This window comes from Rana temporaria, chromosome 7 (genome assembly GCF_905171775.1).
Source record: "Rana temporaria chromosome 7, aRanTem1.1, whole genome shotgun sequence".
Taxonomy (NCBI): Eukaryota; Metazoa; Chordata; class Amphibia; order Anura; family Ranidae; genus Rana; species Rana temporaria.
This window is the reverse complement of record NC_053495.1, coordinates 117823070-117848926: the sequence shown is the minus strand read 5'-3', so window position 1 is coordinate 117848926 and position 25857 is coordinate 117823070. Positions and strand designations below refer to the sequence as shown.

The 25857-nt window shown below is 43.7% G+C and overlaps 1 protein-coding gene across 1 annotated transcript in view; it reads left to right on the top strand.

Annotated features, from left to right (window-relative positions):
* Positions 1-25857, top strand: part of CRB1 (crumbs cell polarity complex component 1) — a 139386-nt gene that overhangs the window by 46462 nt on the left and 67067 nt on the right. The window contains exons 3-5 of the mRNA XM_040359888.1: positions 2807-3002; positions 3101-3237; positions 5417-5578. Coding sequence (XP_040215822.1) covers positions 2807-3002; positions 3101-3237; positions 5417-5578 — 495 coding nt within the window. The remainder of the gene's footprint in view (positions 1-2806; positions 3003-3100; positions 3238-5416; positions 5579-25857) is intronic.

The following is a 25857-nucleotide window of genomic DNA, read 5'->3' as shown; positions in this document are numbered from 1 at the left end:
TTATGGTAAGCAGTGTGTACAAAATAGTATGGTATCACAAATATCAACCAACATCAAATAATAAAAGGCAAAAATTATAACAAGTCCATTAGGTCTACATACATTAATGATATAACCGCTAGAGGACCCTTTACAGTGTTGTGGGGGAGCAGGAAATTGTGGTCTAAAGACTCCACAACAGCTATGACCTGCAATTAATTCTGAAAAATCGGGGGAACTTCCAAACCAGGAAGAAGGTTAGATCTACCGGACATATGTAAACCATTAAATGTGAACGTTAGGGGAAAAGTACGACACCCTGCAGAGTGAAGCAGACTTAAAGGGGTTGTAAAGGTTTGTTTTTTATTTTCTAAATAGGTTACTTTAAGCAAGTGCATTGTTGGTTCACTTATCTTTTCCTTCAATTTTCCTTCTAAATGTTTTTTTTCTTTGTTTTCTTTGTCTGAATTTCTCACTTCCTGTTCCTCCTCAGTAAGGTGTTCAGTAAGCTGTTCTAAATTACTTTCCACCGCTCGGATGATGGTGGAAAGCTTACTGAGGAGAAACAGGAAGTGAGAAATTCAAACAAAGAAAAAAATAATTTAGAAGGGAAATCGAAGGAAAATATAAGTGAAAAAACAATACACTAGCTTAAAGGAACCTATTTAGAAAATAAAAGATGAAGCTTTACAACCCCTTTAATCCCCATCTGCAGGTACCAAGCCTTTATAAAGTAGTGATCAATGTCAAGACAGTGGGGCTCTCAGTCCTGGTTTCCCAGGAGCAGAGCCAAAGAATAATGCAAACCAAAGGAATTTCATCTAAAAAGGAAAAGGGGAAAGAGTGGGCGACACCAAAGGTGTCAAAAAGGGACGAGGGGGGACAGTAGGGGGAAAATGAGGGGGGGGGGTAAGAAGTTCTGGCGAGGTTGATGGTCCCAAGTATCCAATTTTCTCGGAACGACTTTCTCAAGTGTAAGACGTAAATTCGTCCGAGATTCGGAACAGATCCCAGGGCATCCAGCGAGTGTTTCTCCTCCCTTTCCCCTAAGGCAGCTGTAATGGTCACACACCCTTGCAAACCATTGTGACACCACTGGTGGGGATTGTTGCTTCCACATACTAGGAATACATGCCCTAGCCGCATTCAAAAGGTGTTTTTATTAGGGATTGCGATATCTTTTACAGGACCTAAACGCTGTTTTTGTATTTTGTTTACTTGCTTGTTTTTTTTTATTGTCCAATTCTGATCATTATACTCTGGGGTATGATTGGATACAGCCGACCAATGATTCATGGCCAGGACCTGCTGACAGACTCCAGCTGTGTACAATCCCAGTGGGTATCGGCGGGGGGAAGGGGCGTGCATATGCGCTTCTCAAGTTTGGAAAAAGGCAGTGACGTACGTAACTTTGCCTGTACGAGGTGAGCTGCCCACCCACAATACCTTGCAGGTGGGCACGTGGTCCACAAGTGGATATAGCAATCATCAACTGTTGGGACAATAATCTCTCTGGTCAGAAGTATGTAATGTACAGTATAAAGTTAAACTGTCAGCAGTATCATGGCGCCCCATTTATTGCTTGTCAGTTGCAGGGAAAAATGGCAAACTGCTATGATCAGTGGAAGGAAGAAATGTCCAGCATCAGTAAGGGGAATTAATACCTGACATTTGTGGTCAGTGGGGTACAAAAACCCCAAATCGTGGTCAGTGGGAATGCTGAATGCCCAGCGTCGAGGGTTAATGGGAGGGAGATATTCCCAGCTTGGGCAGGTGGGCAGTAAGAGTAATAATTGTCACCTACAGGCAGAAATTCTGATCAGAAGATGCCTGGGACTCTGGAACACCTCTTTATTGCTTGGCAGCCTTTTACATTTTAATAGTAGTCGTAGCCTGTCCCTACACTGAATGTCACTCATGAGTCTTCTTAATCCAGCTCCAGCCTTCTCTAAATTAGCTTATTTACAAATGATGGCTGTTTCATAGACCTGCAAAGCTCTGATATCGCTGGCAGCCATTGTTTACATTCTTATGGGGGTGAAGAAAGGAGGTTAGGGTTACAGGATGACTGTGCATGTGGCATCGGCAGCAGAGGCAGTGGAGTGTGAAGCAAGTGCTTCACAAAGCATTTCCTACCTCCTAACAATAGCTGGGACGCTAGAAAGTGACCTCAACTGAGGCCATAAGTCAACAAGGTGTCAGGGAAGATTTTAATGGTCACTTACTCCGATTCCATAGACAGTAACAAGGGGGAGAAAAGTGTAATTTTTTTACAAACTGTAATTTATTGGGCAGTTGGCCACCCAGTAGGGACTCTACTTTTTAACCAGGGACACATTCTAAGTTTATAGTTTTTATATGACATTTTATCTGGAAACAGCTTGTTGAAAGTGGGGACTGTCATCGGAAACCGGGGATGGATGTCTGGTCACCCTGTTATAAAAGAGATCTGGTAAATCTACTATATGGGGCTACACCAAAAGTGATTTGGATTATTTAAAAACCAACTTCACCCAATATTTTTTTGTTTGGAAAAAGGAAGGAAGTGTTAAAACCTCTTTCAAATTTTTGTGTCAATAGAAGGGAGATTTCTCCTGACTTTCTGTTTTGTCCGACACCCAACAAACAGACAAGATGTGATTAAAAAATGTTAACACTTTATTAGGGACACAGACAACGAGTAAATTCTGACCAGGGTTCTAAGCCTGCACCGTCTCAAATGAAAAATAATTTTGGTTGGTGTTAGATTGTAAGTGCTTTAAAAGAAAAGAAAAAGAAAAAAAAAAGTTACCCTCATGTACACTAAATGCATCTTGTTTTTTTTAAGGCAGAGATTGTGAGGTGGAGTTTGATGAGTGTTCATCAGGCCCCTGTCTGAATGGAGCTACCTGCCATGACCTGCTGGGATCTTTTTCATGTACATGCCCTCCTGGTTTCTCCGGAGATCTCTGTGACATTAGCATAAATGAGTGTGAGAGTTCTCCTTGCCTTAATGGTGGACTGTGTGTTGATAAGAGTAACGGGTGAGTAAAGTCTTTTATTACATATTCAATGTACAAAACATCTTAGCCCTGAAGAATTGACAGCATGTGTCCAGCTTATTATTGTATGGCTTTCTTAGGTTTCAATGTAACTGCACGGTAGGATACACTGGTACGAAATGTGAAGTCTCTGCATCCTTTTGCTCATCACTGTCCTGTCAAAATAATGCCACATGTATAGAGGATTCTGTGAGCTTCAAATGTCTCTGCTGGCCAGGTAACATTTGGTGACCCTTACTTTTCAGTCTTTTCTTAGTCTCAGCTTTAAGTATAATGTATTGAATATAATACTGTGCCTGGGGGTCCAGTATAATACATTTGCCTAATACATTTGCATGCAAAAGGAATGTAGGATGTAAAAATTCAAATTTCTCAGAAATGTTATCTTGAAAAAAAAATGTTTTACTTAGATGTCTTTGTTGCTTATCAGAAAGGGTCTGTCTATATAGATAAGGGATACTAGGGATAAGGGAATTCGCCCAGGTATAGTTTGCAAACATTTTCACAAATTTTCATTGAAGCAAACTTATGTCAGAAAAGAACTGTAATGCCTTGTACACACGATCGGAATTTCCGATGGGATAAAATCCTATGGAATTTTTCGTCGGAATTCCGTTCAAGCTGTATACACACTATCAGACCAAATTCCAACCGTCCAAAACGCGGTGACGTACAACACCACGACGAGCCAAGAAAAATTAAGTTCAATGTTTTCCGAGCATGCGTCGACTTGATTCTGAGCATGCATGTTTTTTTCCCCGACGGAGTTCCATACAGACGATCGAAAAAATAAAACATGTTCTATTTCTAAACTCAGACGGAAAAAAGTCTGATGGGGCCCACACATGGTCGGAATAACCAATGAAAAAATTCCATCTGACTTTTTTCATCAGAAATTCTGATCAGGTGTTCAAGGCATTAGTGTTAAAAAAGTGCAGAGGGAATGAGAGTGGGCAGTTTGTACAATTAAGGAGTTCAAAGGGTATGACAGTGGGAAATACTTGTCAAAAGATGAGTTCAGGGTATAACAGTGGGAATCATGTACAATGGAGGAGTTCAGAGGCTATACCAGTGGGCAGTATGTGCAGTGAAGGAGTTCAGAGGGTATGGCAGGGGACCATACATGCAGAAAAGGGATGCAGAAGGTATGAGAGGAGTAGTATGTGCAGCAAGAGAGAACTAGTATATGATGGTCAAGTTTGAGAAAATTGGCCACGCATCTCTAGGGAAAATGGTAGAGTGTGAACAGCAGGCACTGTGCAATGTATGGTGCAGGCTAGAGGCAGTGATATGTGGTACACAGTACATGAATCTATAATTGGGAAAGAGGGGTGGATTGAAAAATCAGACAGAGGTGCCTATTAGGAGGTGATGCAACAGGGCAGTACAGGACTGTGCAAAAGTTTTAGGCAGGTGTGAGGAAATGCTGTGAAGTAAGAATGTTTTCAAAAATGTATATTTTATTCTTTTTTTCTTTTTTTTATTAAGTTACAAAATGCAAAGTGGGTGAACAGAAGAAAAATCTAAATCAAATCGATATTTAGTGTCACTACCCTTTGACTTCAAACCAGCATCAATTCTTACACTTCACAATTTGTACACTTGCACAAAGTCAGGGATTTTGTAGGGTTAGAGTCAGGTATATAATTAATCAATTATACCAAGTAGGTGCTATTGAGCCTCAATTTCAAATTTAGGTTCAAACATAGTCATTAACTGAAACAGAAACAGCTGTGTAGGAGGCTTAAAACTGGATGAGGAACAGTCAAACTCTGCTACTAAGTTGAGGTTGTGGAAGAGAGTTCATGTCACAGGTCATAAACCATGGCAAGATGGAGCACAGCAATAAGACACAAGGTAGTTATACTGCATTAGCAAGGTATTTCCCAAGCAAAAATTTCAAAGCAGACTGGGGTTTTAAAAATGTGCTGTGCAAGCTCTTTTGAAGAAGGACAGAAGAAACTGGCTCAGTTGCAAGTCAAAATAGTACAGATCACCATACATCCTTAAAGCTTTTTAATTATTCACTGTAGCCCAAAAAAGGGCACAATTAAGAGTATTGTACCTAATTAGCTCAAATAATTGCATTATGTGCTGGTGTTCCACATTTTTTTCTAGGTCTTTTTTTATAAACTCACTCCTTGTGTCTCTTCACTGTAAGCTGCAGATGGTCAGAAAAAACAGTGTCCTCAGTCTCCTCTTCCCCCAGGCACCTGGTGCCACAGTGACTCTAAATCTAGAGGTGCTCAAGAGTCTTTACCCATGTGTGAATTTTATAGTTACTTTAGCAATTTACGTGCAACTGAACTAGAAAAGATGTCATCTTTTTAGTATATTTCAGTGGGAAAATGTGCCTATAAACAACTAATCTTAAAATAAAACTAATATTGTTACAGGATACACAGGTTCTCTGTGTGAGACAGATATTCACATGTGCAAAAGCCAGCCATGCAAATTTGGAATGGAGTGTGTGGAGTTGCCAGAGTTCAATGTATCTGTTACCACAGAGGAAGAACAGTTTTCTGGTTATTTGTGCAAGTGTAAAAGGGGATTATCTGGTATGTATTACAGAAAAACAGAGTAATGTATAATGTGTATGTTTTTTCAGTATTCTACTGGTGCTCCAGTTTCCACCCATAATCTTAAAATGTTGATAGGTTAATTGGCTCTCAATCATATTGGTCATAATGTGTGCATGCCTCTGATAGGGACTTAACACTGAAAACTCCTTGGGGGTAAATAGTTATGAAAAGCTGACATTTTCTAGGAAGCATCTAGTTGGCATAAGATATTGATTGCTGGTAATAATATGCAAACAGCCACATGTAAATTGGGATTTTATATGTTTTATTGTTAGAAATAAAATTTGTACTTTTATAATATTTTTTTTATCTATTTGTGTCCACTGGAGGGGTATATAACGTCCCATGATTTATATTGTTGAGATACATGAGTAGTTAAATGTAGCTTCCTCTTACTAATAATTTATCCAACACTGCTCACTGGAATATCCAGCCACTCAGATATTTTTTGTACTGTTTTATGCATGTGTATTAGTAGTTCTTTTTTTAAATTGCAGTTGACAAATATCAGCTGACTAATCTGAACAACCTGGAGCATCTATGCCTCAAAGTTTTTTTTTCTGAAAACTGTGCAAAGCTGACAAATAATTTACCCATTAAAGGCTAAAGGTGGCTACAATGCTCAAAGAAATGTATTTTCTTTTCCTTTCTTACCACCAGGTATAGTACATGTGTTCTAGGGCATAATTTTCTGCTTTGCTGTAAAAAGCCTTATGCCCCTTACAAACGATCGGTTTTCACGTCAGAAAAAAAAAGGATGTTTTTTCTGATGGAATTCCGCTCAAGCCTGCCTTGCATACACACGATCACACAAAAGTTTGGTAAACTTTTGACTGCCAGGAACGCAGTGACATAAAAGACTACGACAAGCCAAGGAAATTAAGTTCTATGCTTCTGAGCATGCGTCGATTTGTTTCCGATCATGTGTCGGAATTTTGCGCGTCGGAATTTGTACACACGATAGGAAATTCCGATCTGAGTTTTTCCTGAAGGGAAATAAGAGAACCTGCTCTCTATCTTTTTCCAGCAGTTTTTCCGTTGGAAAAAGTCTGATGATGCATACACACGGTCGGGATTACCGACCAAAAGCTCTCATCTGACTTTTTCCAATGGGAAAAATGATCGTGTGTATGGGGCATTAGGTCCCTTTCACACGGATGGACCATTCAGGTCCACCTGTCAGTTTTTTAGGCGGATCTGAACGGACACTCCATGCAGGTCTATGGAGCGACGGATGTGAGTGGTGACATGTCAACTGACATCCGATCTGCTCCGATCCACTATATTCAGACAGATGGAAACCCTATTTTCCATGGCGGATCCGATGTTTAAACAGACAACCAGACCATTTTTATCCGGCCCCCCATAGAGGAGAGTGGAGCTCCGACAGGTCCATCTCTGCACACTGTGCAGAGACGGACCTGTCATCCTTCTGCTCAGCGGGGATCAACTAAATGTTCCCTGCTGAGCAAAGTGGAGTCCGTACATGGACACGCGTGTGTGAAAGGGGCCTTATGTGTACTTTCGCGCTTACTCCTGTAGGAGCCACTGGAAATTTGCCCATGTTCTTCCCTAGTGGATTCCCCGGCAGCCAGGCACACCATCACAGCCATACTTTTACTCAATAACCAGCCTAGGGGTGTTTTTATTTTTTAAGGACTTGGATAGGGTTAAGGGGATTAAGTGGAATACTCCAAAAAAACTGAACTATGTACAACTTGAGGACAATTAACTAATTTCTATAAAAAGCTGAAGAAGAAGTAATTGCTTAAAGCAAACTATAGATATGGCATTGTAGTGAAAACAGTTAAAGGGGTTGTAAAGCTTCAGGGTTTAAAAAAAACAAAATAAAACAAACGTCATATTTACGTCATATTTACCTCTGCTGTGCAGTTGGTTTTGCACAGAATGGCCCTGGTCCTCCTATTCTGGGGCCCCTCAGCGGCGCTCCTGGTTCCTCCTCTTCTCGAGTGCCCGTTGGAGAAGTGCTCTCCTTCGTGGACACCCGTGCAGGTGCCCTCCCGTGTCCTGCTTCTCTGTCTATTCACACAGAAAGCTGGACTAAGCTCGCCCCACTGGCGCCCTTATCATTGGATTTGATTGAGAGTAGCAGGAGCCAATGGCTGCGCTGCTATCAATCTATCCAATCAGGACACGAGACAACGGCTTGAGCTGGTGTGCTCTTTCCTGTCGTTTGAAACACAGGGTTCAGGTAAATGTAACGGGGGCTCGGGGGAGGGGGGTATCTGCTGAGTGACAGAAGGTTTTTCACCCGAAAAACTAATTTTTAACATTAGATTGAGGCTAATTCTGGGAAGCACAATCGGGTGTTTTTTTTTTAAATCAATGCAGTACTTACCGTTTTAGAGATAGATGTTCTCCCGCCGCTTCCGGGTATAGGCTGCGGGACTGGGCGTTCCTATTTGATTGACAGCCTTCCAAACGTCGCATACAGCGCGTCACGAGTTGCCGAAAGTAGCCGAACGTCGGTGCGCAGGCGCCGTATAGAGCCGCACCAACGTTCGGCTTCTTTCGGCAACTCGTCGGAAGGCTGTCAATCAAATAGGAATGCCCAGTCCCGAAGACCATACCCGGAAGCGGTGGAGAACATCTATCTCTAAAATGGTAAGTACTGCATTGATTTAAAAAAGAAACACCCGATTGTGCTTCCCACAATTAGCCTCAATCTAATGTTACATTTTTTTTTCGGGTGAACCCCCGCTTTAATGCATAGAATGCATTAAGGTGAAAAAACACAAGGGTTTACAACCCCTTTTAAATGCAAACTCCTTTTTTTAGAGTCACAAGAGCAGAGTCCCTTCACAAGGAATCAGAAAGACTGAGCTCTTCAGGACATCGGCCGATGTCCCCTTTAGAAAAACACACAGCTGACTTTCTAGCACACAAGGGGTGGCACCAACCCAAAAGTCTCTAAGATCTCCCACAGTAGTCTATACTGACAAAAAGTCCAGGGACAGTTGGTTGCTGTCAGTGATCAGGTGGGAGACTGAGTTGACGAGGTCGGCCTCTCTTATATCTCATGTCCTGTGTCAGGTTCGGAAGGTGGGGCTGACTCAGAGAACATGCATGAAAGCGCATTGGGTTTACTGTTCTTGGACTCGGGGCGAGACACGGCAGAGAAAAAGGAGTCCATAGAAGCTAGGGCTGGGTCATGTTGCTCACGAAGCTGAAAGTCCCAAAATTGGGGCTGATTCAGAAGGTGGGAAAGTCCTCAGGTGGAGAGGCCTCCCTTTCAGACTCCATTACTGGCTGACTGATAATGTCAGGGTTTAGGTGGGAGACTGAGTTGACGAGGTCAGCGGCTCTGATAGGCTTTCCGATTACAGCCCTCAGGCTGTAGTCGGCTTCCAGATGCTTATCCTCAGGACGCACTGGGGGTGCGTTCCTTGGATAAGAGTGACAGGCGTCTCAGCCAATCAGGTTCACCGGGTTCTGGTTACCGATAACCTGATTGGCTGAAGCATCACCGAGGGCGGGAGAAGACATCGAGGATTTTACAGTGGCAGCCAGCATTTTACTGGGCACAGTGGCGACAATTGCGGGGCAGAGTGGCTACAATTGCTGGGCAGAGTGGTGACAATTGATGGGCACAGTGGTAACAATTGCTAGGCACAGTGGTGACAATTGATGGGCACAGTGGTAACAATTGCTGGGCACAGTGGTGACAATTGAGGGCACAGTGGTAACAATTGATGGCACAGTGGTAACAATTGATGGGCACAGTGATAACAATTGATGACACAGTGGTAACAATTGATGGGCACAGTGGTAACAATTGATGGCACAGTGGCTGCGTTTGGCATGGCACAGTGGTGACAATTGATAGCACAGTGGTGACAATTGATGGCACAGTGGCTGTGTTTGATGGCATGGCATAGTGGTGACAATTGATGGCACAGTGGTGACAATTGATGGGCACAGTGGTGACAATTGATGGGCACAGTGGTGAGGATTGATGGCACAGTGGTGACGATTGATGTCACAGTGGTGACAATTAATGGCACAGTGGCTGCGTTTGATAGCATGGCACAGTGGTGACAATTGATGGCACAGTGGTGACAATTGATGGCGCAGTGGCGGCAATTGATGGCACAGTGGCTGCATTTGATGGCATGGCACAGTGGTGACAATTGATGGGCACAGTGGCAATAAATGATGGCACAGTGGCTGCGTTTGATGGCATGGCACAGTGGCTGCATTTGATGGGCACAGTAGCTGCATTTGATCGGCACAGTGGCTGTATTTGATGGGCACAGTGATTGCAATTGATGGGCACAGTATTTGTGTTTGATGGGCACAGTGAGGCTGCAATTGTTTTTTTTTTTCGTTTGTTTTCGCCCCCCAAAATTTTTGAGCACCAGTCGCCACTGGAAACGAGTGCCTGAAGAGGAAGGTCCCGGGTGCACTGCTTGTCAGGGTTTAGCAATCTGGAGGAAGCTGCGATGTGCAGAGCAGGAACAGGGAACAGCCAGGCAGGTAACCGAGAGTTAACTGTAACCAGGAACACAGACAGGAACAGTGTCTCAGGGATAGCCAGGTTCATCAGCAGGCGGGCAGCGAGGTACCAAAACATAGAACATAGAACCAAAACATGTGTTCAGATAAGCCATCATATAATTCACAAAAGAGGTGCTCTGTGAGTTTTAAGGTCTGGACTATACTTTTGCCTGTAACTCCACGTCTAAATGACTGGATCCTGTTATAGTTTTCCAACCCATGTTGTTCTGACTTTTTTTTAGTGCGTTACAGCATTTACAGATCATCCTCATTGCCCCCAAAGTAGCTTACATCTAATGTTCCTGTGACAGGTACACAGGCACACACAGATACTAGAGATAATGGCCCAGATTCAAGAAGCAATTGCGTCTGCGTAACCATAGTTACGCAGCGCAATTGCTTACTTGCGCAGGCGTAACGACTTCTCCTGATTCAGAGAGCTCGTTACGCCGACTGCAGCCTAAGATATGCGTGGCATAAGGCTCTTATGCCCTCATATATTAGGCTGCATTCTTACGCAGGCCGCTAGGTGGCGTTCCCGTTGTGGTCAGCGTATAGTATGCAAATTGCATACTAATGCCGATTCATAACGTTACGCGAGCCCTGCGTACGCAGTTTACGTTGTTTGCGTACGTCGGGTTTCGCGTAAGGCTGCACATGCTAAAAGCAGGGGCAGCCAATGCTAAGGATACCCGTCGTTTGCGTAAGTGAATTGTGAATGGTGCTGGACGCAATTCACGTTCACTTTGAAGCAAATGACGTCCTTGCGACGTCATTTACCGCAATGCACGTCGGGAGAGTTTCCCGACAGAGCATGCGCTCTACCCTCGGCGCGGGAACGCCTAATTTAAATGATTCCCGCCCCCTACGGAATCATTTAAATTGCGCGCGCTTACGCCGGGCATTTTGCCGGAGCGCCCACGCAATTTACGGAGCTACTGCTCCGTGAATCGAGGGTAGCGCAGATAATTTGCGGGGGCGCAGGGCAAAAATAGTGCCCTGCGCCTACGTAAAAACTGTGCAAATCTTATTGAATCTACCCCAATGTCTGGTGAAAGCCAATTAACATACCGATACCTGTAAGTTGTATTCCCTGGTGGAATGAACCCAGCACTACATAACAAGACTACTAACCATTATTTACATACGTTTCTCAATAGGCAGACAAAATATTCCATTCAGACATAACTACACTCCTAAACCTAAAGAGATTTGTTTTTAGTGGTATGATTAAAGCCAGGTCATCCCTAAGATTACCTATACGGGTGGTATTTGGGGCCCATCCTACAACCCCTCTGGAAATTTGATAGCCATGTCCCTTTCATTTTTCTGCAACTTACCATCTTGCTAACAGATCAGTGATTACTGTATTTATTGGCGCATAACACTCACCTTTTTACCCTGAAAATAGAGGGTAAACTGCCTGCGTGTTATACGCAAGGGGGCTGTGGACATTTTTTTATCTGAAACTTCCCTCTTAAAGTTAGGGTGCATGTTATACGCCTGTGCGTGTTATATAGTTACATAGTTACATAGTTAGTCAGGTTGAAAAAAGACACAAGTCCATCCAGTTCAACCACAAACCGCCAATAAATATGGTAGTTCATTTTCACTGGTAAATACTACATTGTTATTATTGTTATTCTGGGCTCCATTCACAAAGTGGTATCTTACCACATCTGTGTATGCAGTAAAATGTTAGCATTCAATAAAAACGCTACTAAAATACCACATTAGTATTTTATGAAGTCATGCAGTATTTTTGAAGTGAAAGCCTGAGGTAATTCACCACTGGCGGTAGCTGGCGTCCTTACTACAGGCTGTCAATAGCTGGTAGTTAAGGAGCGGTAGGCCACCGGCATGCTTAACCACTTCAATACCAGGCACTTTCGGCCATTCCTGCCCAGGACAATTGCGTGGTCATGCAACACTGTACCCAAACTAAACTTTTATAATTTCCTTCCCACAAATAGAGCTCTGTTTTGGTGGTATTTGATCACCTCTGGGGTTTTTATTTATGTTTTGCTATTGTTTTTTTTTTTAAGAAAATTATTTTTTCTTAGTTTCTGTCATAAAATGTTGTTTTCTTCTTAACTGACAGGCACTGATGAGGCGGCACTGATGAGGCGGCACTGATGTGTAGAATTGATGGGCACTGATAGGCAGCACTGATGGGCACCAATAGGCGGCACTGTTTTGCAGCACTGATGGGCACTGATAGGTGACACTGGGCACTGATAGGTGACACTGGGCACTGATAGGTGACACTAATGGGCACTGATAGGTGGCACTGATGGGCACTGATAGGTGGCACTGATATGCACTGACAGGCAGCACTGATTGGCACTGACAGGTGGCACTGATGGGCAGCACTGATGATGTGGTACTGATAGATTATTGACAGGTGTTACTGCTGGGCACTGATTGGCACTGTGGTGGGCACTGGCAGACTTTATTGTTGGGACTCTGCTGGGCACTGATTGGCAGGTGATTGGCACAACTGAGAGGGTTGTGCTGATAGTCAATGTGCTTATAATCAGCAAAGACCCCCCCCCCCGACAGGGAGAACCGTAGATCGGCTCCCCCTGTCGGTGCAAACCGAGGAATGCCATTTACCGGAACTTCCTGGTTCACACGATGATCAGCTGTGATTGGTATCAGCTGATCATGTGGTAAGAAGCCTTTGACAGAGGCTTCTTATCACGATCGGAGATGAGCCAGTTTGTCAGACTGTCATGCCGCACTCCCGATCGCCGCGCTGCATGCCCCCACGGCATGTTATCCTGCTGGACGTCATATGACGCCCAGTCAGGAAAACAGAACCACTTCCCGGCCATCATTCTGCATACGGTGGGCAGGAAGTGGTTAACAACTGATGAGTCATCAGCCCCAAAATCCATACCAGACCCTTAAACAAGCATGCAGCCTGGTCTCTTCCCCACAACCCTGGCCAGTGGTTGTGGGGGTCTGCGGTCATGGGCTTATTGGAATCTGGAAGACCCCTTTAACCAAGGCGCCTGCAGATCCCATCCGCCCCCCCCCCCCCCCTATGTGAATGAGTATGGGGTACTCATTCAGCAAAAAAAAAAGAACTTGTCAAAAACTACCTATTGTTTTTTTTTTACACTTCACCTTTTTTTGGTTAATTAGTCACATTGGGGGTTTCAAGATTCCAATAAGCCGCCCACCAACAAACCCCCCACACCCACCGGCCAGAGTTGTGGGGAAAAGGCCCTTGTCCCCATAATGGGGACAAGGTGCTTTGGGGGCAGCTTACTAATCTGCTCTCTTTTCTGACCTGCCGGGCTGCATACTCAGATAAGGGTCTGGTATGGATTTTGGGAGGACCCCACGCCATTGTCATTCTTAATTTTTTTTTGGCAGCATTTTTTTTTACGTTTAGCCATCAGCAGGGAATCCCACTCACAGCTGTGACTCATCGGTTGTTAAGGATGTGGCTGGTGCCCACTCTTTACCAACCAGGTAGTTTACTGGTTGTTATGGATGCTGGCGACTGCCGTTTTTTAAATATCAAATGCCGGGACCACTACTTATTTACTGCATGAATTTTTTTTTCTTTTTGTGAATTGACTTTTACTCTTGTTCTAACTTTCTAAATACCGCATAAAGCAATTGTGGATTTACATTTTCAGGACTGCATGCTGTATTTGGGAAAATGTGAATGGAGCCCACTGTCTTTTGTGGACACAATGGCCCCGATTCACATACATCGGCGCATATTTATGCGGGCGTAGCATATATAATATACGCTACACCAACGCAGCGCACAGAGGCAAGCACTGGATTCACCAAGCACTGGCTCCCACTAGCTCTTAAAGATACGCTGGGTTTCCTCGGCGTAAGCCAGCGTAGGTGGAAGTGGGCGTGAGCCATGCTAATGAGGCGTGACCCCATGCAAATGATGGGGCAAGCGCCATAGAAGTACTTAAAATGAACGGCGCATGCGCCGTCCCGTGGCCGCATCCCTGTGCGCATGCTCAGAATCACGTTGGAACTGCTCCCTAAGATATGACGGATCACTGCCTACGACGTGAACGTAACCTACGCCCAGCCCTATTCACGTACTACGTAAACAACGTAAAATACGACGGCTGTGTTCCCTGGTCCATAAATTTGCATGAGTTGCGCCTCATATATGGGGAATAACTTAACGCCGGACATACGACTTACGCAAACCGCGTATATTATGGGCCGGGCGCAAGTACGTTTGTGAATCTGCGTATCTCCCTCATTTGCATATGTGCATAGAAAATCAATGGGAGCGGCAAATGCGCCCAGCGTAAATATGCGCCCACGATACGACAGCGTAGGCAAGTTACGTCGGTCGTAGGAAGCCTATTTTTAGGCGTATCTCAGATTGTGGGCACGGCGCAGAGATACGACGGCGCATAGTTACACTTACGCGGCGTATCTCGAGATACGTCGGCGTAAGTGCTTTGTGAATCCGGGCCATTGTTTTTCTGTAGTGGGGTAACAAAATGTTATTCTTATTTTTTGTTATTTCTGCTGAGGTCAGTAGTTACTGTACTGTATGTTGGTAATTGTTTTGAGCACATTTAAAGTAGCCTTAAAGCGGGGGTTCACCCTAAAAAAAAATTCTAACATTACATTGAGCCGGTGCTTCCCACCGGCGCATACAGCGCGTCACGAGTTGCCGAAAGAAGCCGGACTGCGAGTCGGCTCTATACGGCGCCTGCGCACCGATGTTCGGCTTCTTTTGGCAACTCGTGACGCGCTGTATGCGCCGTGGGAAGCATGTCAATCAATTAGCATGTGAATAGGAATGCCCAGTCCCGCAGGATTACATACCCGGAAGCCGCGGTGAAAATATAGATAAAACGGTATGTACGGCAAGAATATAAAAAAGGTCAGCATAATGTCATTCTCACAACTCGGCTCAATGTAATGTTAGAATTTTTTTTTAGGGTGAACTCCCACTTTAAGGTCAATTTCTGAAAAGGTTTCAAAAGAAGTTCTGAAAATGACTAAACAAATAAAAGCAGGCATCTATAGGTATGGTTATGTGACCCCATTTATGATAAAGTATTGCTAAAGACCATAATGCCTTGTACACACGACTGGTTTTCACGGCAAGAAAACTGCAATTTTTTATATTGTTCGTGAAAACTGGTCGTGTGCTCCCTAGCAGTTTTCTCGATAAAAAAACTGCCTGCAAAAAAATTGAAACCAGCTCTTTTTTTTCATCGTGTTTCCCGTCAGTTTTTTTCTCGTCGCGAAAAACGGTCATGTGTATGCTTTTCCAAGGGGGAAAAAAACGTGCATGCTCAGAATCAAGTATGAAGCCCAAAAGCAGCCCAAAGGGTGACGCCATTTGAAAAGTAACTTTCCCTTTATAGTCCCATCGTACGTGTTGTATGTCACCGCGCTTTGGTCTGAGTTTTTTTGGCATGAACGTGTGTATGCAAGTCAGGCTGGAGAGAAATCACTTCGGGAAAAACGTTGTTTTTTTTCCTGCCGAGAAAAATGTCATTAGACTTTTCATTATGCAATGTATACAGCTTGGTGTAAGATTACTGCCATCTTGTGGCGAGACAATTTTTAGACAGCTGTCTGTAAACACCAGCCTATCGAGGATTTGAAAACTATACTATATATTATTTAACGGCACTTTTAAACTTTTATATAATAGATTTGTTTTCTCACCATTCAACAATGAACAGTTACTGACTGATAGAATATAGTGTGGATCAGAAACAATGCTGGGATCTGGTATGAGAAATATAAGATGATATATAATTGTAGTTGCAGTGGATTTTATACACACATTGCATAATATGGCTTAGCATGGCTACCCCATTCATCTCATTGGAACTTTTAGTAATGCCTTCATACTGGAGTACAGGCACCAGAGGAGAATAGAATATAAACACTCCCAGGTGCAGCAGAAAGCTGGAGAGTGTACAGAAGGGCTGTTCTGCAATCTGATTTTTGGTATACAAACAAAGGGCCAGATTCTCAGAACAGATACGACGGCGTATCTCTTGTTCTATCTATGCGGCTGATTCAGAGAATCAGTTTCGCATAGATAGCCCTAAGATCCGACAGGTGTAATTGACTTACACCGTCGGATCTTATGATGCAGTCGGCCGCCGATGGGTTGAGTTTGCGTCGTATTCCAGCGTCGGGTATGCAAATTAGCAGTTACGGCGATCCACAAAGGTTTTTCCCGTCGTTACATCGGCGCAAGTCTTAGTTTCCCGTCGCAAAGTTAGGGCTGCTATTAACATGGTGTAAAATTACTCCACCATGTTAAAGTATGCCCGTCGTTCCCGCGTCGCTTTTGAATTTTTTTTCGGCGTAAGTACGTTACGCACGTCGCGATTCACAAACACATCGCGCCGCCGTAATTTCGCGCAAAGCACGTCGGGAAAATTGCGAACGGAGCATGCGCAGTACGTCCGGCGCGGGAGCGCGCCTAATTTAAATGGTATGGGCGGGCTTGCGCCGGACGGGTTTACGATACACCGCCGCAAGTTTACAGGTAAGTGCTTTGTGGATCGGGCACTTAGACTGAAAACTTGCGGCGGTGTAACGTAAACGGGGTACGTTGCGCCGCCGCAATTGTACCTGAATCTAGCCCTAAGAGAATAGGGTAGAATGTATGCTGGGTTTTCTTCTATAGAAAGGTACTTTTGTGCTTTAGGATAATGAAACATTCTCATATAAAAAAATATAAAGGCTTTGTAAACCTTTGTAAGACATTGGCTACACTGCCTGAAGGCTTCTAGAAAGAACCTTGGGTGTACCTGGTACATCCTGGTTCTACTCTTCTGCCAACTCTACTGCTGTTTTCTTCCAAATGTCATTCTGAGAATGCAGTGGGAACTGGCTGTCTTTTTTTTGTAGTGTTAGGTGACAGCTCCTGTACGGTTGTGCTTTTGTACTCAGATTATATAATACTTGCTGAATACAAATGTATTGAAAAAATGTGACGGTGACACTGTGACAATGGGGGCTATTTACAAAAGACAAATCCACTTTGCACTACAAGTACACTGAAAGTGCACTTTCAAGTGCAGTCGCTGATGGTATTTGATTGTCTCTGCGATTTTTTTTTTTTGCGATATAAACGGAAAAAGACCGAAGATTTTGAAAAACAATATTTTCTACTTTTTTTCTAAGGAAAATCTAATAAACTCAATTTTAATCATACATTTAGGCCAAAATGTATTCATCCACATGTCAATAAGCATATATTTATTGGTTTGCGCAAAAGCTATAGCATCTACAAACTAGAGTACATTTTCTGGAATTTACACAGTTTTTAGTTTATGACTGCCTATCCTATTTCTTGAGGTGTTAAAATGGTAGGGCAGTACAAAACCCCTCCAAATGACCCCATTTTGGAAAGTAGACCCCCCCAAGGAAATTACTGAGAGGCATGTTGAGCCCATTGAATATTTTTTTTTTTTTGTCCCAAGTGATTGAATAATGACCACATTTTTTTTTTTTTTACAAAAAGTTGTCACTAAATGATATTTTGCTTACACATGCCATGGTTATATGTGGAATTACACAGCAAAATAAATTTTGCTGCTTTTCCTGAGTACAGGGATACCACATGTGTGGGACTTTTTGGTAGCCTAGCCGCGTACGGGGCCCCGAAAACCAAGGACCGCCTTCAGGTTTTCTAAGGGCGCAAATTTTTGATTTCACTCCTCGCTACCTATCACAGTTTTAAAGGCCATAAAATTCCAAAATAGCACAAACCACCCCCCCCCCCCCCAAATTACCCCATTTTGGAAAGTAGACACCCCAAGCTATTTGCTGAGAGGCATGGTGAGTATTTTGCAGCTCTCATTTGTTTTTAAAAATGAAAGAAAGAAAACATATTTTTTTTTATTTTTTCAATTTTCAAAACTTTGTGACAAGAAGCGAGATCAGCAAAATACTCACCATACCTCTCATATAATAGCTTGGGGTGTCTACTTGCCAAAATGGGGGGGGGTTGTGCCATCTGGGCATTCCACGGCTTTCGAAACTGTGATAGGCAGTGAGGAGTGAAATCAAAAATGTACACCCTTAGAAAGCCTGAAGGCGGTGCTTGGTTTTTGGTGTCCCGTACACAGCTAGGCTCCCAAAAATTCACACACATGTGGTATCCCCGTACTCACAGGGCCAGATTAAGAACATCATGGGCCTGGTGCTGAGGATTTTGGTGGGGCCTTTTAGGCTGCATTCACACCTCCGCGACAAGTAACGCCGCGTACGCGGCGTATTTTGCCGCGAATAGTGTAACTTTTTTTTTACAAATCCTTCCTATTGCTTTGTATGGCCGAACGCCAATGTCGCCTGAAAAAAAGGGTCCGGGACTTTTTTTCATGCCGCAGGTGTACGGCGTCTATGAGATGTGAACCATCTCATAGACAGCAATGGGAATTCTCCCCTCCAGCGGCACGAGCGGCCGGCGTCGGGCGTTTTGTCGCGGAGGTGTGAATGGGGTGCAATAAATAATAAATAAATGCGTGGGAATGACATGAACGCAGCCCAGCCAAGGCAAGCGACCAAAGGCACAGAACCCAGAAGGAAGACCGGGTGAAGGTGAAAGTGTCCAGGCCCCGCCTGATTCATCGCAGCGCAGCACTGGAGGGCTCAGTCTGAAAATTGAAGTGTACACTAATGTGCTAATATGCTGTGCATACTTGTACGTTGTGGCATAACCTACCCCAGGGCCTCTAAAAAGTAGTAATGTCAGGAAAGTTTACTACTGCTTTATTATCACAGGATCCCAGGAGCCTCTCATGGGGCCCCCTACTGACCCGATGGACGGTGGCCCTTGGGCAGTGCCTAAGTGCACAGTTGCCAACATTTAAAAAATATTTTCAGGGCCACTTTTTTATATAAGTGCTATATTTAGAGTAGCCGAGATCCCCGATGTTCCTCTATACATCATAGTAGTAATCACAAAATTAAATGAGTACTAATAATGGGGCAGAACAAATATGAAAACTGATATTTTCTTTAGTTGAACTAACAAAAGTGTGTCCATTCTAGAGCTGGTAACATTGAGGATATTCAGTATAATTTTAAAGAACTGTTTTTGTGGGTAAGCGACATAGGGGAGGAGTATGGACGGTATATAAGTGGGAAGTATGTGCAGGTGAGGGAGAGGAATGTGGAGGGTCTAACAGTGAGCACTATGTACAGGAGAGGAGTTCAAAGGGTACGGAAAAAAGCACTATGTACAGGAGAGGAGTTCAAAGGGTACGGAAAAAAGCACTATGTACAGGAGAGGAGTGTGAAGGGTATGACAATGGGCAGTATGTACAGGAAGAGTGAGGGGGTATGACAGAGGGTAGTACGTACCAGAGAGAAGTGTGGAGGGTATGATGGGGCAGTATGTACAGGAGAGGAGTGTGGAGGGTATGACAGTGGGCAGTATGTACAGGAGAGGAATGTAGACGGTATGATAGTGGGCTCTATGTATAGGAGAGGAGTGTGGAGGGTATGACAGTGAACACTATGTATAGGAGAGGAGTGTGGAGGGTATGACAGTGAGCAGTATGTACAGGAGAGGAGTGTGGAGGGTGCGACAGTGGGCACTAAGTACAGGAGAGAAGTGTATGACAGCAGGCACTATGTACAGGAGAGGAGTGTGAAGGGTATGACAGTGGGCGCTATGTATAGGAGAGGAGTGTGGAGGGTATGACAGTGGGCACTATGTACAGGAGAGGAGTGTGTAGGGTATGACAGTGAGCACTATGTACAGGAGTGGAAGGATATTTAGGGACGGAGTAGTGGTTAAGCGGGTCATACATGGATTGAAATTACGCCAATTATGCAGAGACCAGCCATAGTCAATCTATGTATGGGCTAGCTGGTTTTACACAAGTCAATCTATTAATCAACTTGAGTACAACCAGCCTGTTTTTTTTTTCTTAAAACAATCAGTGCTGCCAGCTAAAGTTAGCAACACTGATCATTGTACGCACTGGCAGAACACAATAACACTGCAGGAGTGATTCCCCCATCCACAGGTCAGCAGGTGAGAGGGTGTGTGGGGACAGGCTGGGGAGAGATACTAGTCAGTGGCTGGGTAGGCACTGGTAGTATCAAAGCCAGATACACACAGGTTACATACGCCACGATCGTTAGAGCGAGAACAATAATTCTAGTACTAGACCTCCTCTGTAACTCTAAACATGTAACCTAAAAAAATGTAAAGCATCGCTTAGGATACCAAAAAAAATTGTGCTAACTTAACTAACTAACTGTTTTTTTAATGAATGAAACATTTTTTTCCAAAGAAACATGTTTGAAAAATTGCTGCGCAAATACCGTGCTAGAGCTGCACAATTAATTGTTAAAAAAATTGTGATCTCGATTCAACCCCCCTGACGATCTCCAATGCAGAGTTTGCTGATTCTTTCATATAACAAGTGGAGAGACTTTCAGCTGTCAAAAGAAAATATCTGAGCAGTCTGCCAAGTTTTTAACAGGAAACATTGTAACTAACGCTTCCTTCTTAGATCAAAGGGATACACTTCTGTGTGTAAAGAACAAATCTGGGCAGTCTGCGAAGTTTGTAAACAAAATGAAACATTGTAACTAACTAACATTGTAACTAAATTTAACCACTTAAAGTCCAACACTTGTTTCTTAAGTTAGAAAGCAATATTATTTGCTAGAAAATTACTTGGAACTGCCAAACATTATATATATTTTAGCAGAGACTCTAGGAAATACAATGGCTATTGCTGCAATATGTTATGTCACACTGCATTTTCCCACTTCAATGAATAATAAAAACCATAAAAACAAAACAGTGAAGTTAGCCCATTTTTTTTTTTTTTTGTTTTAATGTGAAAGATGATGTTACGCCGCAACAATCGTGAGAGAATCGTGATCTATCTTCTAAGCAAAAAAATTGCAATTCTCATTTTAGCCAGAATCGTGCAGCTCTGTACCCTGCAACATAAAAAGTGCAAAGACCACCATAGAGTCATTTTCTAGCAAAAAACAAATGATGATTTTTACATGTAGTAGAGAAGTGTCAGAATTGGCCTGGGTGGCAAGGGGTTAATTACCATGAGTAATATACAAATAATTATTATAAGCACTGTGATCCTATCAGTCTGCTGTAGTGTGTCAGCTTGTATTTATATTGGCCGCTCTGAATGTAGCTTCTGACAGGCTGTGCAAGCAGGCCCGTATCTCCGGAACCATAAATGATAGCCGTCCCATATTTTAACCAGTTGTGGGGTAGCTCTTCCCATGCCTACCCCCAAATGTGGGGTTTCTGTGACCTCTGGTCATCGAGCTACAACCCCCCAAATTCGATCTTAGAAAAAAAAAAAATCTTAAAAAAAAAAAAATTTTTTTTTTTTGGGCAAATGGGCCTATCTTGAGAAAGGGGCCTGGAGCTGCAGCTCCATCAGCCCCATTGTTAATCCGGCCCTGCGTACTCAGGAGAAGCAACAGAATATATTTTGTGGTGTAATTCCACATATACCCATGGTATGTTTGAGCAACGTAAACAACGTTTTTTTTTAACTGCGCATGCACCGTCCCTGGGAGTATCCCAGTGCGCATGCTCGAAATTTATCCGGAACAAGCCAATGCTTACGACGTCATTCTACGCAAATTCCTATTCGCGAACGACTTATGCAAACAACGTAAAAAATTCTAAATGCGAGGCGGGAACGACGGCCATACTTAACATTGAGTACGCCTCATAACAGTAGCTTTAACTATACGCCGGAAAAAGCCGAAACGCAAACAACGTAAAAACAATGCGCCGGCCGGACGTACGATCGTGGATCGCCGTAAATAGCTAATTTGCATACTCAACGCGGAATTCGACGGAAACGCCACCTAGCAGCCGCCGAAAAATTGCAGCTTAGATCCGACGGCGTACTAAGACGTACGCCTGTCAGATCTAGCCGAGATGCCGTTGTATCTTGTTTTGAGGATTCAAAACAAAGATACGACGCGGGAATTTTCAAATTACGCTGGCGTATCAATAGATACGCCGGCGTAATACCTTTGTGGATCTGCCCCACTATATTGCCCAAATGTCTGATGAAATAAAAAAAGATGCTCTTCGGCCGTACATTGATACCACACACGACATGCTTTAAAATTGTGCACAAACACGCAGTGGCAACAAACTACATACATTTTTAAAAGCCTTTACAGGTTACCATTTTAGATTTACAGAGGAAGTCTACTGCTAAAATTACTGCTATCGATCTGACTTTTGCAGTGATACCTCACATGCATGGTGCAATTTCTGTTTACATATGATGCCAGACCGACGCTTGCGTTCGCCTTTGCGTGAGAGCAGGGAGGGACAGGGGGGCCTTTTTCTTTTTTATTATTATTATTATTTATTTTGCTTTCTTTTGCTTTTTAAACGGTTCCTTCAATTTTTTAATTTTTTTTTTTATAATTTTTATTGTTATCTCAGGGAATGTAAATATCCCCTATGATAGCAATATGTCGTTGAAAAAATTGGGGTCTATTAGATAGATCTCTCAAAACATCTGACCACACTAAGATAGGTGTGATAAAATGCTTTCCAAATTTCCCAATGGCGCTGTTTATATCCGGCGAAATCGAAGTCATGAAATGCTTGTAGCTTCCGGTTTCTTAGGCCAAAGAGATGATTGGAGCTGTTCTGGTCTCTTATCAGCTCTATGGTCAGCTGGCGGAACCACCAGGTGCATTCTCAGGTTCCCTGTTGGGACAGGACAGCCAGAGAAAACCATGAAAGACGGTGGGAGGAGGGGGAAATTCCCTCCCACTGCTTGTAAAAGCAGTCTAGAGGCTAATTAGCCACTAGGATTGCTTTTACATGAAAGCCGACCACTGGCTGAAAAGAATGATACCAAGATGATACCTAAACCCGCAGGCATCATTCTGGTATAACCATTCAAAGCCCAGCAACATTCCAATGCGTTGCTGGTCCTTGTTGGGCATATATTGTAATCTTTTTTTTTTTTTCATGCAGCCTGTTGGCTGAACGAAAAAAAGAGATTGATCGGTGGGTATGCCCACCATTAGAATACCTCCCTTCATCCACCCACTTCTAATGATGGGCATACATGCACCATTTATATATGCCGAAGCATGGGGGCATCCTCCCGCAAAAGCTAGGAGCAAATCGCTCCTCCGCCCCTGCTGCCCCCATGCTTCGGCATATATGCTCTTTTTTTTAACTGTGGTGGTGAAATCACCTCCTACAACATTGGAGTCACGGCTTTATGTATCGTGGGAGCAAACGCTGTTGCTGTCAAGATAAATAGATCCGCGCTGCAGCTGAATGGCATACCTGAAAACAAAAAAATGGTTAACAATAAAACACAGTGAACAGTAAAGTATAAAAAAAGGACATACCTGAAAAGCAAACATAATAAAACATAATAACAATAAAACATTGCAGAATAGAATACAGTAAAAAAAGAGCAGAACAATAGAGAGAGAGAACAATAAAACAAAACCTTTTTTTTTTTTACACTTTTTTTTTAACTGTAACCGTTCAGGTTCGGGTCTCTCAAAATGCGATGGCATCTTGGGAGAATCTGTGTAAGTGTGTCCTAGTCTATGAAATGCTGTACCCTAAGGGCGAACGGGCGCCGCCCCCTCTCTCCAGCCACCCCCTCTATGTAAAATGGATAGATTTATGAATTGCATGACTCTATCTATGGCCGCTGTAGACACCCCCTATTAAGGCGTCTGGACCCTTTTCGGACATCGGGCACCTGAATTTCAGTGGCGGGGTGTATTTTTGAAGCACCTGATCAGAGCCATAGGCTCTAATAGGCTTCAAAAATTGTGAACTGCGAGCGCAAATCATTGCGCTCGCAATTTACCCAGGTGGATCTAATACCCGTTACCTGATTGGCTGAAGGCACAGGCTTCCTGATTGGACGCCTAATGGAACGGAAGGCGACAGAGAGCCACGGAGGACACAGGAGCATGCAGCCGTCATCTGCTGCATGTCCCACAGCTCGCCGCCGTCACCCGCCACCAGGATGGGGTAAGTGTGTGCCGGTCAGACGGTGAGCGGGGGGGTCATAGAGGCTGCATATGATGGGCACACAGGCTACATATGATGGGCACACAGGCTGCATATGATGGGCACACAGGCTGCATATGATGGGCACAGAGGCTGCATATGATGGGCACAGAGGCTGCATTTGATGGGCACAGTGGCTGCATTTGATGGGGCACAGTGGCTGCAATTTATGGGGCACAGTGGCTGCATTTTATGGGGCACAGTGGTTGCATTTGATGGCACAGTGGCTTCATTTTATGGGCAGAGTGGCTGCAATTGATGGCACAGTGAAGGTGCAATTGATGTTTTTCTCAGTATTTTTCAGTTTGTTTGCACCCCCAAAAATTTTGAGCACCAGCCGTCACTGCTATAATTCCGATTGATGTAACGTGGCCTTTTTTTAAATACTAGTGCTACATTTGCTTTTCTCCAATCGGCTGGTACCATTCCAGTCAGTAGACTGTTTGTAAAAACTAGGAACAATGGTCTGGCAATTACTTGACTGAGTTCCTTAAAGACCCACCTGGTCCCAGTGACTTGTTAAGTTTTTCAAGTCTAATTTTAATTCTGTCGTTTGTTAGCCATAAGGGTGCTTCCTGTGACATGTTATGTGACATGTCATGAGGATAAACATTGTTTTGGTTACAGAATCCCCCCCGAGGAGAAGAATAAATTCAATGCCTTTGCCATCTCTCCATTCTTAGTAACCAGATTCCCTTCATCATGGGACCTATATGATCTGACCTCCCTTTCTTACTATTTATGTACTTAAAGCGGTTGTAAACCTTTATTTTTGACTTTTACCTACAGGTAAGCCTATAACAAGGATTACCTGTAGGTATAAAGAATATCTCCTAAACCTGTACGGTTTAGGAGATATTCCCCTCACAATGCGGGCGGCGCATGCGCAGGGGGGAATCCACGGCGAAAGATCCGGCAGCCGCCGGACCTTGCCGATTTTAAATCTCCCGCGCGCACGAGTGACGTCATCGCCGCTCCAGCCAATCACAGCGCTGGAGCAGCGATACCCGAAAGACACGCCGGAGCAAGATGACATCTCACTCGGCGTGAACCAGGTAAGTGTTGTTCACCTCGTTTTGAGGTAAGTATTTCATAATCAGCTATTATGCGGTGCATACTAGCTGATTATGCATTTTGCCTTGCAGGTAAAAAAAATAATAATAATTATATATGCGGTTTACAACCGCTTTAAAGAATTTCTTGGGATTTTTTTTACTCTCCTCTGCTATGTGCCTTCGAAGTTCTATCTTAGCCGCCCTGATTGCACCCTTCCATTTCTTGTTGCATTCTATGTACAGGAATGCTTGTATTTTTTGAAGGCCTTCTCCTTTGCTTTTATATGCATTTTTACATTAGAGTTAAGGACTTTTATTAGCTTTTTTACATGTATTTCCTATTGGGATGCATTGGCTAATGCCCTTATTTAACCTCTTGCCGACTAAAGACATCCTCTGCTTTGTGGTAGTATATCTGAATGATGCCTGCAGCTACAGGCATCATTCAGATATTGCCGGTTTCAGCCAGCGATTCCCTGCACCATAAGAATGATCATAGCGGCTGTTCTACTGGTTGATCGTTCTTACGGGCGGCGAGAGGGTACGTCCCCCCCTCCCGCCACACTCCGGTGCTTATACCCACTCACCTGAGCGATTGGCGAGTGGAAGAACGGATCCGC